The following is a 16,985-nucleotide window of genomic DNA, read 5'->3' as shown; positions in this document are numbered from 1 at the left end:
GCAAGAGTTTGGGGGGGGGGCACCTTCAAACTCAGAATCACTGGCTTCATTAGTCCAGGGAATGATTTTCTGAGGTACCTTCACCCCCTGTACTAGGCCTGGTAGCTGAGAGAGCTGAGGAATAGAAAGACAGCAGCTCTTGTGTCACCTGGCCTCTCCTGGAAGCTGGACTCAGGTGAGGAGGGAGATGGGAGACGGCACAAGAGAGCAGCAGGCGCTTTCCTAACTAAGCCTTAGATGTTCCTACCACAGGCAGACAATAACTTCTGCTCCACATCCCTGGGCCACAGCAGGTTAAGAGCAATGGGGTACAAAGTCAGAAAGTACAAGTTTATTCTGTTAATGTGGGTTATCTATGCCATTCTGTGATACATTATGCCCTCTGTTCTGAGGACCAAGGGAGAGGTATTTTATGGTGGTTGTTTGTTTGGTACTGGGGAAAGAATCCAGGGTCTTGTATACCAGAAGTATATGTTCTCCCATGGAGTCCCAAGGCATGAATTCGGATTCTACAATTTAGCAGGCCAATTCAGGAAAATTATATTATGCGGAACATAGAATTGAGAGCAAAGGTGCCTCTGATGCAACCTGTTCCTGCCCATGCCATCTCATAAGGGAACACTGATCAGAATGAACCCTGCGTATTAAATGAGGAACAACATTGCCTGCCATTTTTCATTTCACATCACCCCAAATGGTCCACATAAAAGGTGCTTAAGGGGCTCCTTGCGGGAAAGGATCTAAGTCATCTAGGGTACCATCTCAGTAGATTCAGAAATAGGGAATCTGTGGTGGGTCCTGAAGCCCCACATTTCTAATAAGCAACACCCAGTTGATGCTTAATTTCAGGCCACACTTCAAATTATACACTTAAGAGTAACTTAATTAGAAGTTCCTAACACATGGGTTCTCTGGGAACAGTCTGGGGAGCCCTGCTTTGATATCACTTGGGGGTCTGTTTGCTACTGTCCCGCCAACCAGTTTCTCTGACTGTGGGACCTCGTGAGCCTCCTTATTTGCTTGTTTCTTTGTTTCATAGTGCAAGGGGTGGGAACCAGGCCCTTGAATAGACTAGGCAGACCTTCTAGCACTGAGCTAAAGCCATAACCACAGCTAATAATCTGATGAGTCTGGAGCCTAGTGAGAAGGTTCAAAATTCATTGCTTTATATGAAATTTGACTTTTAATTCCTACTGCTATGTGATATAAATCTAGACCAGCACAATTTACAGTACTGAGAAGCATCTGTGAAGTGAAGATGATTACATGATGTAGAAGGAACAGCGTGCAGTTTGACATTAGGACTGAGAGGCTCAGACTCTGGTCTTAACTGTCACAATTCAGGTGACATCCTGAGTATCAGTTTCTTCCTCTATGAAGCAAGAGGCTGTAATAGCTGTCCTATGTACCTACCTCAAAAACAGCCTAGCATAGCAAAAGACCTTGTAAGCTATGAAATTCTATCCACAAGTGGAATTTCCATTTCAAGGGTAACGCTATAATGTTCATCAGAAAGGCAAACTTAAGTCGTGAAAGCAAAAAGCTGTATTAGTCATGTTTAAAAATAATCGTCCCCTGGACTTTCAATGAGTGTCTCACTAACTTCAGGAGCACCACATGTAGGAGTCTAGACAGTATACTATTCCCCCAGCCTTTTTAGCTCCTCCATCTCCTGAAGGGGGAGGTGGAGGAAGCGATCCATTCTGCCCTGTGGCTTTGAGTGGATGGATAAGAAATCTGCTTGCTCGCGAGGGTCTCCAGTAAAACAGACAAGTTTTGAGGCTCCCTGGCATGTTAGTCTACATCATTGCACCTCTTAAAACATCTACAAGTCTCAGCCTAAGGGTGAAGACTTAGACCCATTTACTTCCATAGAACCTCTCCAATTTCTATATAAAATTTTGGTTTCTCTACTTCTGATCTAAACCCATGCTGTAGCGCAAGTCTAACACAGTACTCCTGCTCCACGAAGCCTCCACTAACTATAGACACAACTGTGGCAAACATCAACAGATATTCACAACTTCAAATCATGTGGCCAGAAGGGCAAAGATTTAGGAGAAACAATGGGTAGCAAAGAAGTTCTCCTGACTCAGATGTTGCTGATTCATTCTTAGGAGAGATGACTTACCAGCCGCGTATTTACCACAGGAAACAGCAATGCCAGAAGAGCTCCATTCAGCATGTGCATCTGTAACCTGTAGGAGAAAGAAGACCAGCAGGTCACAAGAGAGAAGAAAATGTTTGAGGTTGAGCTAGGACATGTGTAAGAAGCAGCCCTCTGTGTAAAGCAGCCCCAGAGCTCATCCACCAGAGCTCATCCAAATGTAAAGCAGATGAAAATCGGTATATTTTGTGTTTATTACCTGAAACACATACTACCTCAGAATCCCCAAACTCTTCCTGAACACGCGTTGGTTCCAACCGACCGTTCACTACATACCTGTAGTCTGTTTCCTAAACATTCTGTCAGCCCCACCCAATGCTTCTAATTGCTGCAGCATTTGTCTGAAAAGGGGAAGTGCAGCAGTTAAGTGCTTGTTGTTACTATACCAGCCAGTTTATTAGAAGGCGACTGCTTGTTTACTGAGCTATGGTCAGCCTTTCCACCAAAGACCTGGACAGAAAGTGTTGGTACAAGCTAGAGAGCTGTCTATGAGGATCTGTGTAGTCAACGTGACATCTAGGAGGGAAGCTTCCAGGAACGCTTGTTAAGAACTCTCCCGGTTAACGTTAACTCCAGAATGCCTGTGATGGACTATCAAACTTGGGTTAGCTGAGACAGAAAGACCCACCATGAGTGAGCAGGACCATTCCCTGGCCTGGGATTCTAGACTGTGTAAAATAGAGAAGGAAACTGAGGTGCATGTATTAATTTATTGCTCTTTGCTCTTGGCTGCACCTGCAGCCTTGACATCCTGACACCGAGGGACTAGAACATGGAATTGGGAGCAAAGTAAACCCTTTCTTCCTTAAGTTCCTTCTGTCAGTGTATTTTAACATAGCCACAGGAAAAGAAACTAACAGGATCTGGTTGTGGTGTGATGCAAACTGTTTCCTTGCTGTTAGCAATGCCTTTAGTAGCTGCTGCAAGAGGTGGGGGAGGGTAAACAAGGAAACCTTCAGGCTTTCTCTGATCTATTTTATATAAGGGATTCTGTCGCTTAAAGGCTGGCAGTGCTAGGACCTTAGCTTAGTGGTTGAATCCTTGATTAGCCTACATTACAGCATTACAGAAGAGGGGAGAGGAAGGGACCAAGAGAAGAGGAACATCAAGTAATTGATCGTGTTTCCAGGTCTCAATACCAGACTTGTTGAATGAGTACTACTGCCAGGTGGTGGTGCATGTCTTTAATCCCAGCACTGGTGAGGCAAAGACAGGCGGATCTCTGGGAGTTAGACGCTAGATACAGAGCGAGTTCCAGGACAGGCTCCAAAGCTACAGAGAAACCCTGACTTGAAAAACCAGTAATAATAATAATGAGAAGGAGGAGGAGGAGGAGGAGGAGGAAGAGGAGGAGGCGGAGGAGGAGGAGAAAGAGAAGGAGAAGGAGAAGAAGAAGAAGAAGAAGAAGAAGAAGAAGAAGAAGAAGAAGAAGAAAGTAAAATGCATACTATCCATATTTCCTATGTCAAGAACAAAGAGCAAGGAACCCAGGAATAAACCTTCTTGGGAGGTTCTGAGAAGGGATTGAAGGAGTTAGCTTTCTTCACCATTCCGGACAAATAGTTCTTGAGAAAGAGGCAAAGACGGGGAGAAAATTGGGATCCTGGGGGTGGGGTTGGATGGGGGTAAGGGGAGATGGGGAGAGAAAAGTGAGAGGAGGAGGATTGTGGGAACTTGGGGAAACAGGATGATTGGGATAAAGGAAGGTTGGATAGGGGAGCACGGAAGCACAATTCTTAGTTAAGGGAGCCACCTTAGGGTTGGCAAGAGACTTGAACCTAGAGTGGCTCCCAGGAGCCCAAGGCAATGTCCCCAGTTAGTTCCTTGGGCAGCTGAGGATAGGCAACCTGAAATGACCCTATCCTATAGCAATACTGACGAATATCTTGCATATCGCCATAGAACCTTCATCTGGTGATGGATGGAGATAGAGACAGAGACCCACACTGGAGCACTGGACTGAGCTCCCAAGGTCCCAATGAGGAGTGGAAGGAGGGAGAAGATGAGCAAGGAAGTCAGGACCACGAGGGGTGCACCCACCTGTAGTAATAGGGGCGGCAGGGCTGCGTTCTCAGCACCCCCGGCCGCCTGCCCGGCTAGCTTATGCCCAAAATAATTACACAGACACTGTATTCTTTTAATCACTGCTTGGCCCTTTAGCCCTAGCCCTTACTGGCTAATCCTGTTATCCCGATCAACCCATCTCTAATAATCTGTGAGAACCGGTCTTACCGGGAAGATTCTAGCCTAGTCCATCCTGGGTCGGAGCTTCATAGCGTGCATCTGCCCAGGAGCCAGGAGCATGGCGTCTCTCTCTGAGGCATCTCTCTCTGGCGTCTGCTCCCGAGAGAGCTGTGGAGTCTCTGCCCTCACTTCCTCTTCCTCCCAGCATTTTGTTCTGTTTACTCCTCCCACCTATCCTCTAACCAATAAAATGGGCCAGGGCAGTGCCTTTATTAGCCAATGACCTTCCTCCATCACCCACCCATTGAGACAGTGGGGCTGATCTATTGGGAGCTCACCAAGGCCAGCTGGATTGTGACTGAAAAAGCATGGGATAAAACCGGACTCTCTGAACATGGTGAACAATGAGGGCTGATGAGAAGCCAAGGACAATGGTACTGGGTTTTGATCCTACTTCATGTTCTGGCTTTGTGGGAGCCTAGCCAGTTTGGATGTTCACCTTCCTAGACATGGACGGAGGGGGGAGGACCTTGGACTTTCCACAGGGCAGGGAACCCTGACTGCTCTTTGGACTGGAGAGGGAGGGGGAAAGGAGTGGGGGGAGGGGGAGAAGAGTGGGAGGAGGGGGAGGGAAATGGGAGGCTTGGGAGGAGGCGGAAACTTATTTTTCCTTTTCTCAATAAAAAAAAAAGAATTAAAAAAAGAGGCAAAGAAAATGAGTTTGTTCCTCCTGAAGAAAAGCTGATTGGATGCTCATGGCAAACCATCACTGACCTGTGTGTCTCAGCACAAGCTCAGGAAGACACACACAACTGAAGAGGCTAGATGACCTCTGAGCCCTGCCCTCCACCCCGACACACACATACTAGTCCTAGGACAACAGGATATCTTGAAGAGAACCCTACTAGGTGTGTCCATCTTTGGGCCATGGGCTGCACATGCCCAGTATAACTAGGAATGTGGTCCAACGAGCAGTCATGAACGTAAAACACAATGCTGGGACTTTTGCTATTGTTTTCAAAGGAGAACTTTGTAGATGACAATGTTATGTCCCGGCATCAAAAGTTTGAACACGCCTGCACCTAGACATTTGGCGCTCCTCATGTCGCTCACAAAAGTGCCCCAACAACCAAGGAATGTTCAAGCGCAGCCCCATAATATGGCACAGAAATCCCGAGACTTGTTTTTCATCCCCGCTAATCTGTTTCCTCCTGCTGTTCTTTGTCACCAAGGCCTCAATGATCATGATGTTCACTTAATACACTTCAGGAAAGTATCACATTAATCACTTTGTATGAACCTCTCACCTAGTTCTGGTAGCGAATTTCTAAACAGGCACTCTGACTTTTCCATCATTTTGATGTGAAAACAAAGTTCATTCAGGAACAAAAGGTAACATGCTCAATGCCAAGACTCACTCAAATCTATTTGACATCACACTTCAAATTTCCAGCATTTATCACTACCTTATATCAGTGCGCCCACCCACTGAGACAGTGGGACTGATCTAATGGGAGCTCACCAAGGCCAGCTGATGATGGAGCATGTTATCAAACCAGACTCCCTGAACATGGCTGACAATGAGTGCTGACTGAGAAGCCAAGGACAATGACACTGGGTTTTGATCCTACTGCATGTAATGACTTTGTGGGAGCCTAGTCTGTTTGGATGCTCACCTTCCTAGTCCTGGATGGAGGGAGGGGAAGGTGGATGGGGGGAGCAGGAGGGAAATGGGAGGAAGGGAGGAGGTAGAAATTTTAATTAAATAATAAAAAAAAGAATAAAAAAGTTCTCAAAACTCAGTTATACGAGGTGAGTGGGGAGTGTAACGTGAATTATATTTAATACATAAAATGGACTTTGCCATAAATAATTACAAAAATAATGAACATTTATAAATCACTGGGCTAAGTATTCAAAGATATCTAATTCAATCCTCCTAAGTTTTTATTTTGTTTTGTTTTGGTTATTTGTTTCAAGACAAGGTCTTACTATGTAGCTCTGGCTGTCCTGGAACTCTGTAGACCAGGCTGGCCTTGAACTCACAGAGATCCATCTGCCTCTTCTTCTGGAGTGCTGAGATTAATGGTGTATACCACCACACTAGCTTACCTAGGTTTCATTATAATGATCATTATCTTCTTCATTTCATAACTGAGAAAACAAAAACTCTAAATAATTGACTTGCCCAAGATCACGTGGGCAATAAGTTTCAAACTTACATTTTTGTCACTGTACTCATCTTCACGCAAGGCATGAGCATTACATGTATCCTGTATAATTAGTTATTACCCATCTTCATGCATGGCATGAGTGTTAAGTATGTCCTGCATAACTAGTCACCTTTTTGTTTTATAATCTAGAAAGACTGTCTGAGGTCTTTTAAAAAATATTTTAATTATTTTTGTGTGTGACAGAGAGAAATGGCAGAGGAAAGATCACTTGCTTCATATGTTTCATGTGCACAGCCCTGGGTTCTATCCCCAGTGCTTGCACACACAAACACACGCAGGCACTCACGCACTCATACACACACACACACACACACACACACACACACACACACACTCAAGCATGTACTCCCCATAACCTTTCTGACTAGGGAAAGTATGTCCTTTCTGGAGACTTAGTCCTAAAGACAGAAGGGCTCAGTTGTGGGCAAATCTTTGGTATGTAAACTAATCAGTCCATAGCTGCCCTTCCTCTGAGTACACTTCTCCATTTTAGCCATCCCAGGACCTGGTGCCATGCAACTCAAATCCACCCCTCAGTTAAAGCATATAGAAATAAGTCAAACTAGCCAGCCCTGAACCCTTTACCCAGCTCTGCCTTGTCTTGCCTTCCCAAAGACTACTGAAGGAGAGTGGCCTAAATGGTCCCTTCTTCTTGACCACTTCATCTTGATGTCTTTTCCATGTGGCCCCACTGAGAGTACTAGATCTTTCCAAACGAAATAAACTTTGTTCTCCAGCCTCTCTTCTGTCTCCTCGTTAGCTACACCTGACTGGCCACCTGGTAAAAGAAAAACACAAAAGAGCAACTACTACTATCACTCACGCTTCCTCTGCAGACAGTTTTTTTTTATGAGACTTGGTTTTGTTTGTTTGTTTTATGTGTATGAGTGTGTGCCTGCATGTATGTGTGTATAACACTGAGTGCCTGTTTCTCCCCAAGGCCAGAAGAGGGTGTCAGATTTCCTTGGAACTGGAGTTACAGACCGTGGTGAGCTGCCTTGTGAATACTAGAACCCAACACAGATACTCTACAGGAGTGGAAAGTACTCTAAGTTGGCTAAGCCATCACGCCAACCCTCCTGCACACAATTTTAGTTCATACTGTTCTCTGGGAACTTAGTTGGTTAGAACCTAGAGCTCCACAGAGGGAAGGCTGCAGCTCGCACCAAAATCATCTACAGCTTCCAAGCACTTTTGACCAAACTCCCAGCAGCATGTTTTGTGTATATGGATAAACTGATCTTAAAATGTACATGGAAAGGACATAGGGACAGAAATAACCAGGACAGTAGCTGATTTTAAAGTTACAGCAGGCAAAACAATTTGCCATTGGTCAAGAACAGACCCATCAGTCATCAAAACAGAACACTTCAGAGTCAGACCACATTGATATGCTCGTGTGCTTTTGGCCATAGTGTAAATACTATGTGAGAACAGCAGAACATGTCCATCACCTTCAAACAGAATTGCTAAAACACCACAGCAGAATTTGTTACACAGAAAGGAAAGAAACTGGAGGGCTTATTCGTTGTAGGAAACAATGGGAAATGTAAAAAGACTACTTCAGGAAAGTTGGGCTGTATAGTATATTTGATCATATTCTTCTCTTCCCCCCAAGTTCGTCCAGTTCCTCTCCACCTCCCCTCTACACACGCAACTTTAAGTTCTTTCTCAAACAAACTAAAGGCCCAATACAACAAAAACCCCAAAATCTGAAGAACAAACTGCATCACCCCAAAAAGAAAAACTCTTGAAAATGAGATCTGCCCTGGAGTGGTTGATGTACCCTGTGTCATTAATACCTTTGGAGAACTCACAAAACTAGATAGCAAGTAAACAAATCCAATGAAAAGTAAAGTTATAAAAGTGTAGACAGCTAAAACTGCCTATTCTGTGGCCCAATAATTCTGCTCCAGAGTATTTAGCATCCCGAGGTAAAAATGTATGTTTCCGTGAAAATGCGCACACTAATGTTGACAGCACTTCTGTCATAGCCAAAATATAGATTCAGCACAAGTCCCTTTAAATGATAAAAAAAGACGAAAGAAACTGGACAATGTATATTGTGGAAAATGACTCAGAGAGAAAGCAAAGAAACAAGTGACAAAGGTAACAATTTGAATGCATCTCAAAAGAAGCATGTGGAAAAGGCAAAATGTATGAACACCGTGAGTTCAAGAACAGTCTGGTCTACATATCGAGGTCCAGCACAGCCAGGACTATACAGAGAAAGTCTATTTCAAGAATAAAAATTAAAAAAAAAAACTATTCTTTGAGGTCAGGTGGTGGTGGCACATGCCTTTAGTCCCAGTACTCAGGAGCCAGAGGCAGGTGGATCTCTGTGAGTTCGAGGCCAGCCTGGTCTAGAGTGAGTTTCAGGACCACCATAGAGAAACCCTGTCTCAAAAAAAAAGAAAGAAAAACAAAGAATAAAAAGGCCCTATGTTGCATGCACAAATGCACAAAGCCATTCTCCAAAGGTTATATGCAGTAAGGTTCCATTTATATGACACTCTTAAGATAAAACACTAGTCCATCCTGAAAACATCATACAAAGTAACATTCTACAGACAGAGCAGACTATATCCTATTCCAGCGGATCCCACACCCTCATACAGACGTACATGCAGACAAAACACCAATGTACGTAAAATACAAATAAATATTTTTTAAGAAAGAAAGAAAATTGGAGCATAAAAAAAAGCACATAAAGATCTTTTAAAGTACAAGAGGAAGTCTAGATGGTTTTGCCTGCGGGCACAATGACCATCATCCCCCCCCCCATTGCAGCCAGTGGCTTTCCACTACCTTATACTGGATCAAATGGGGTCAGCATAAGCGCAAAGGTTCCAGAACATTGCCCCGTCATATGAAGTTGACATTAGGTTTCCATCTGGAAAATGCTCAACTGGTAAAAGAGGCTACTTAAATGAAAGTAATTTCCATTCTGAAATTCTACTTATCTAAATGAAAGCAATTTTCAATCTCAAATTTTAAAAGTGAGGTACAGGGAGAGATGGTGAAGGATAAAAACAAGGCTAATGCTAGTATTATTAGGAACACTTATTGCGTACTTAGTGTACGTCAACTCCATGCTAAAAGATTTCCAGGGGTCAGCTCCACAAACTGTTAGCGGCATTCAAGGAGGGAGCCACTACTAATAATACATTTTTAAAAATGCAGAAATGGAGGCTGAGGTCTTCATCTTTACTCAGGATTGAGAAGCAAGTAGGCAAAGTACACATATAGCCCAGGTCATGAAATCCACTGGATGACTCAAGACTCCTTCAACATCCATCTAGCCAAGAAGATAAATGCTAAATTAACAGGACACTGTTTATAGTCACTCATATTATCTTAATTAAACTACATTATGATACATTATTCATCCAAATAATAGATATTTATATGGCCATTAGAAATAATTTTTAGAGAGGTATTTAATAAAATAGATAGGGAAACAACTATAGTATATTAACTAATATATAGAAGTAATTGTGATTACTAACATATGTTTTGTTTGCCTTTTTGTTTTTTTTGAGACAGGCTCTAACATAGCCCATTACCTTGCTATATAACCTGATTCCCCTGATTTCACCTCCTATGTGTTGGTATTACAGGAATACACCATGTCTAGTCTGTTTGCTTTTTAAAAAATTACAAAGCATAAAAAAGAATAATTCTTATTTCTGAGTACATACATGAGGAAAATGAGAAGAAAATGATATCATTCTGCTAACAGAAATTATTGTTATTCATGACTGTCTTTGTTGTTTTATGAAATGTTTCATTTTTTTCTGTACAGCAAGCACACATGACTTTAAAAGACTCGGGCATCTCTACTTTTCCATTATTGACTGCACAGCTTCAACATACCTTGCCCAAATCTTATTAAACTGTATTGTTCTTTTCTCAAACACACAGTGCAGGAAGAGTCCACACTTGGCTTTCTCAAGATGGGAAAAGTTATCTGGAGTGATAGCCTTCCTTTCTCCTGAAGATGGTGCATGCCCAAACACATGTCATGAAACAGTTACACAGAAGAAAGAAAAGGAAGAAAAAAGAAAGCAGCCCCTACTCAGTAAGATCGTCACAGGAGATGTGTAAAAGGCAAAACTGAATATGTGAGGAAGAAGCTAGTTTATGTTGTGAACATGGAAGGGAAAGAGACCTAGAATCAACTGGAAAAGTCCCTCACTACTCAATGTGCTAAGGAAAGAATGCTTGTGAATATAGGCAGGGTTCAGACAGTTAAGTCTTAGGAAAGGCGATACCTGAGCTTAGTACCACACCACCGAAAAAATTGTTTCCCAGAACTACTGCTAATTTCTTAGGAGTCTTTTAGATTTCTGGTCTCCTTCCCTCTTAATTGCATAGTGTTCTGGCCAGCTTTCTCTCCCTTGCCAAGACCAAGCTTTAATAAAGCTGCACAGGTCAGAGGCCATCTTCTAAACACCTTTCTCAGTAATGAGTCCAAAGTCAAGCCCAAATCAGCCGCCTCCACACCAAGGGTGCCAAAAAGATTATCCCTTTAAAAGCTGTATCTATGACTCTAAGCTGAGCTACAGTTCCAAACCTCAGGTTCCACAGAAGATAAGCACTGGGAAAAACAGACACAACCGGTTAGGGTTGGGGCTATGCTCAGTGGTGAAACGCCTAACTCCAATGCATGAGACCTTAGGCTCAGTCTTCAACACTGATGAGGGGGGTAGGGGGGAAGGGAGGGAGGGAGAGAGGGAAAAAAAGAAAAAGAAAACCAACTTCAAGCTGAGTGTCAGAGCCTCAGAACACTCACAGATCCAGATATGAGGCTCTTTGGAGAAAGCCATGATATTTAAAATTCAATAATTATATGATAATCCCAGAAAAAGTAACATTTAATTCAGGGAGTACAATAAAGTCTAAGTGGGAGCTGAAAAAGAGAGTATCACAAGGCTACAGAATTATCCTAATATTATGTGCTCTAAAGGTCAACGGGCTATCAGTCTTTCAATGCCATGATCACATGTCAGGCTGTCCTAATTCTTACCCTCACCCACCCCCACATTTCCTCACCTACCTTGGCTCACACCTGGCCTATAGTCCTCTCTCCATCCCGCAGGGCACCTCTGCTCTCTGCGGCACAGATGAAATTTCATCTCCTCTCATTTAAAAGCCTCCCGGGACTGAATCAGCAGATACTCATGATCAGATAATCTCAGGTGCATCCCAGCTCCTCTGCTTTCCATGTGCTCATGATGAGCAGCTGTCAGAGTTTCAGAATGGGGGGGCAGGGGGGAGGGGTACCATAGGCTTCCAGAAGCAGAGGGTGTTGGTCAGCCCTCTGCCAGCCACTTTTCTTTCACAGGATGTGTGGAGGAATCTGTAGCCATTCAAAACGTCACAGACTTAAGGCTTGAGCGTCCCTGACTCTTGGTGCACAGTTGGGTTAACCCATCACATTAACCATGTGTGTTCACAGTGCAAGGGAACTGTTGGTTCATAACCCAAAGCTTGGAAAACCTTAGCTGCTGCTCTTTTCCCTTCCATTCCTTCAAAGTATCCCAAGAGAGAGAAGGAGCAAGTCCTAAAAGATCATCTTCTCTAAGAAGCTCCTAGACCCCTTTGAAATCTAAAACGAGCAACCAGCCGGCCAAGGCATCACAGTCCTGTAAGTCCCAACAACTGGTAAGGCTTGGAGGGGGGTCACTTGAGCCCATGCATTCAAGGTCAAACTATACAATAAATATAGTAAGACCCAGGGATGGATAAATGGATGGATGGATGGGTGGATGGGTGGGTGGATGGATGAAAGGAAAGTACAGCAAGGGCAAAAAAAACCAAGCTGAAAATTACATTTGCCTGTGGAGACAGGCTTCAAAGACCAGGAAGGGGTGTAAAAACATTCTCCCATGTGATTATAATACCACCTTTAGCCTAACTAACAGACCCAATAGAGACAGAGGAAGTCTGAAACTGCTATGTGGCTCCAGGACTTCGGTGCCCCTAGCCCTGAGATCTTAGCCTTCCTATAATGTCACAAGAGTAGTGGAAAATAGACCTGGATCTGCTGTTTTCCAGGCATGACATCAAACACACCAGAGCCGTGCTTCCCCAGCTCCTAACTCCTGGACAGACTGAAGAATGCAGCAGGAATTTAGGCTGTTCATAGTTGCTGGTCAAACAGGGCAGCAAAGGCTAGAGCTGAGAAGTAGAGACTATCCTCTGTGCACCAAGAGAAAAGTAATAGGCTCAGAAGTGCTCTCCATATGTAAAAGCCCAAGTCTCCAGCTGACAAGGAAGAATGTTTACCTTGAACTTATCTATAGACCACAGACTCCAGCCAGTGTGTGCTCTTTTATCTAGTAAACCAACTGTTGTCAATAACTTAAGAACCAGTGCTTTCTAGCCTTAGGAAGTGTTAAGATCAGCTATGAGCAGTCTAACTAACAACTGTATTATAATCAGGAAGGAGAGTCTGAGGATTTTTAAAAATATTGTAATTATTGGGGGGGGGAGTGCATGATTGCCATGGTAGAAAATCTAGAGGACAGAGAACAACTTTTTGGCATTGGTTCTCTCTTTCCACCTGTATGTGGGTTTTGGATATTGAACTCAGGTCATCAGGATTGTTCAGCAAGCACCTTTACCCACTGAGACATCTCAAAGGCCCTTTCCTGTTTGCTATTTAAGATGCCTCCAATATGAAGACCTGTGGTAGTACCAGAACTTTCCCAAAGAGAAAAATCCTTGTATGATTCTTGTATCAGAAGACATGATGACTAATTGCAGCCTTAACGACCATGGGATGGCATCACCAGAAGCAACTTCAGCTTTCAAGAATCCTTTATCCCTCCTCAAGCTATTCATCCCAATAGGCAAAAAATCACCTACTGCTATCTACATAACCAACAAGGCTAATGTTCTATTGGACAGTCCAAACCTCATTCCACCTCAACTGTGAACTCTCTGTAAGCTAGATCTAACCCTTGTAAAGTCAGGGTTAGCGAACTATGGCCCTGCTCTTCCTTTGGGTGTGTGATAACATATCTATCACTGAATTCCCTATATTAACTATTTTTACTTCTACGATTCAGCACTAAGAACAGTGATGTCACACAGCTGTTACCCTGAGCAGTCCCTACAACTTTTGCATCTGATCCTGCTGCTTACATAACTAACACTTTAGTGGAACATAGCCATATTCATTCCTTTGCATATTTTAGGTTCCTTTCTCGCTATCAAAAGAACATTGTTCAAGGCCAGAGATTATGTTGTTCTATGTCATGAGCCCCTGAGGTCTAAAATGTTGCTATGTAGTTCTTTATTTTATGTATTAAAAAAAGTCACCCCAAACCAAAATATACCTAGGTTTCTACTTTAAAATCCATGGCTTACAGCCTCTCCCAACTTTCCATTCAAGTAACTATAAGGTACCAAAAATGATCAAATTCCCCAAATCAGTGAAAACCTTAAATGACTGTCAGACAAACCGACAGCCAGAATTTGCAAGAAAACTTCATCAGTAATATAGATAGTGCTAAAGTGAGGGGGAAAAAAATCTGTGGCTGAGCCATGCAGCAGCTTCTAACAACCTGAAAAGAAGAGAGCAAGATCTTGCTATGATCAGCCTCATGACTGGCAACCCACAAATCAGACAGCTGTTCCTCCATGGCTGACAACTGCTTTCAGGTAATATTAATAATTCCTGGATCCTGTCTATATCTAGTTAGGGGCTCTAATCAATTCTCCAAAGTCAACAGAGTACAATATGATCTGATTGGTGCTAGCAAATCTAATTGGTACTGAGAAGGGGAGATTTCACAAGAAAACCTCTGGGAATTACACATAAAGGAGTCTAGGACTTTTTACAGACTTTATTTGTTCAGCATATCTGAGAGTTTAGTAGTTGGGACAGAAAATCTGAGTAGTTACTAGACTGTGAGAAACAGGCTAAAAAGCTGTATGCATTAACCTGCCAGCAAAGAATGGAGCTGAGAAGTGGTTCTAATCATTAGAGAATATAAAAATATTCACTATATACAATCTGTCTCTGACAAACAACAGACCCTCCTTTGAATATGCAGAGACATACAAAAAGCCAGCACAGCTCCTATGAAAACGTCTGGCAGCACATGGGGAGGCGCATATCATTCTGAAGACTTGGAGAAGCACAAACATCCAAATTTAGTGTAAGAACTAGAAAGGATTTTACAAAACTCAGTGCATCCTAGAAAGTATGCAAGAAAACCTGGACTCAAAGAAGCAGGTATTTTTTAAAGCCACCAGAATAAGGCGCCCTGAGAAAGAAAAACAACAAGCTGAGGGCTCTGCAAAGTAAGGAAGAATGACAAGGAGTTAAATTTCATGGTGGGGTGACAGAGAGCAAAATCAATCAAGTTCATGCGAAGGAAGCCAAATATGAATCTCTTGCAAACACACAGAGGAAAAGAGGAGATCATATTAGCAGCCCTTCAATAGTTGTGATTAGGAATTCTATCAATACAATATAACAAACGAGGTCAAAGGGAAAAAAGTACCAATGAACCATTCAACATCTTCTATCTAGAAAGTGTTGACTAAACTCAATAGCCACCTATGTCCTGAGGGGGTGGTTCAGCAGTAGAGTGCTTGCCTAGCATGTCCAAAGCCCTGGGTTATAACCCCAGCACTGCAAGAAATAAACAAATAAATGGATGGACGGATGGATGGATGGATAAATTCTTAATTTTTAAATGAACTTAACAACTTAAGAACAAGATAATTTCTTCATATTATATCATATCTAACTTAAGCCAATAGGCAATGTAAGAGTCAAACATAAAAATATCCCCATTTGTACTGGTTGGCTTTATGTTAACTTGACACAAGCTGGAGTCATCAGAGGAAGGAGTGTCATGCATTTTCTCATTTAGTGGCCAATGGGTAAAGAACCCAGCCCATTGTGGGTGGTGCCATTCCTGGACCAGTGGTCCTAGGACCTATAAGAAGGCAGTCTGTGCAAGCCATGAGGAGCAAGCCAACAAGCAGCATTCCTCCATGGCCTCTGCATCAGCTTCTGCCTTGGGAATCCTGCCCTATTTAAGTTTCTGTCCTGACTTCCTTCCGTGATGAAAAGCAATGCTGAAGTATAAATCAAATAAACGCTTTCCTTAGCAACTTGCTTTTTAGCCATGTTTCGTTGCAGCAATAGAAAACTTAGCTAACACACCATTAAATGAAGCACCAGAAATAGTTCCATTAAAATCAAAACCAAGATAAGGATTCTTTCCAGTATTAGCATTATTCAAAATGATGCCAGAAACTCTAGCCAATACAACCAGGCTTGAGCCAAAAAAACCAAAACAAACAAAAAACACAGTTTTGCTCTTTAAAAAGAGGTAAAATTACCATTTGGAAAAATGATCCAAGGGGAACAGCTGAAAAATTATTATATAAATAAGACTGAAGCATAGTAGCCCAATATAAAACAAACATACAAAACTGGAAATCTCTCCTACAAATCATCAGTAATAAAAGAGGATATATATATAATAAAAGATCATGAACTACAAACTGTATTTAAATGGCCTTGTTGAGAAATATGTGAGAAATACAACACACACACACACACATATACACACACAAGGGAATATAAAAGAAAATGTCAAAAAATTAAGAAATGAATTCATGAAGGTGGGTAGTAGTGGCACAAACCTTTAATCCCAGAACTCAGGAGGCAGAGGCAGGTGAATCTCTGAGTTTGAGGTCAGTCCAGTCTACAGAGTGAGTTACAGAACAGTCAGGGCTACACAGAGAACCTGTTTCAAAAAACCAAAAAAAAAAAAAAAATTCCTGGCTGAAGAGATTCAACGCTGTGATGACGTCAATGAAATCATAGGATTAAAGTAAGCGGAGTCAAAATCCTGAGGAAAACATTTAAAGTTCCCCTGAAACCAAAATACTAATTGAGAGTAGTTACTAAAAAGAACTGTAGGTTACGGTATAGTAGGCTAAGAGGGCAAAGGGAGATCTGGTCTACCTACCTGCTATTACAAACCCAATGCTATGAAGCTGTGGCCCTAACCTGTTCCTTTGTCCACCCAAAGAAAACCATGATATTCTGGGCCATTCTCTGCATCAAGAAACTTCTTGTGGTGCTAGAAAGCTAGCTCAGCAGTGAAGAAAACTAGCTGCTCTTGTAGAGAATTTGGGTTCAATTCCCAGTACCCATATGGTTGCTCACAACTGTCTGTAACTGTGGGTCCACGGATCTGACACCCACTTCTGCCTTCCATGGGCACCAGGCAAACATGTGGTGCACAGACGTATATAAAGACAAAATTCCCATACATATAAAATAAAGTAAGAAGAATTAAAAAAAAGAGAATATGAATCTGGGTTAAAACCCAAGAGAGGGATAAAAAGAATAATAAAACATC

The 16,985-nt window shown here is 42.5% G+C and overlaps 1 protein-coding gene across 1 annotated transcript in view; it reads right to left on the bottom strand.

Moving 5' to 3' along the window:
• The window catches only part of LOC121444993 (transmembrane protein 164-like), a 115,783-nt gene extending 113,588 nt beyond the window's left edge, over positions 1–2,195 (bottom strand). The window contains exon 1 of the mRNA XM_041646960.1: positions 2,132–2,195. Within this exon, the coding sequence (XP_041502894.1) occupies positions 2,132–2,191 (60 nt within the window). The 5' untranslated portion in view covers positions 2,192–2,195. The remainder of the gene's footprint in view (positions 1–2,131) is intronic.
• Positions 2,196–16,985: the final 14,790 nt, after the last annotated feature.

Source organism: Microtus oregoni, unplaced genomic scaffold (genome assembly GCF_018167655.1).
Source record: "Microtus oregoni isolate MIOR12 unplaced genomic scaffold, Mior012 000152F_ref0000281, whole genome shotgun sequence".
Taxonomy (NCBI): Eukaryota; Metazoa; Chordata; class Mammalia; order Rodentia; family Cricetidae; genus Microtus; species Microtus oregoni.
This window is presented reverse-complemented; position numbering and strand designations above follow the sequence as displayed.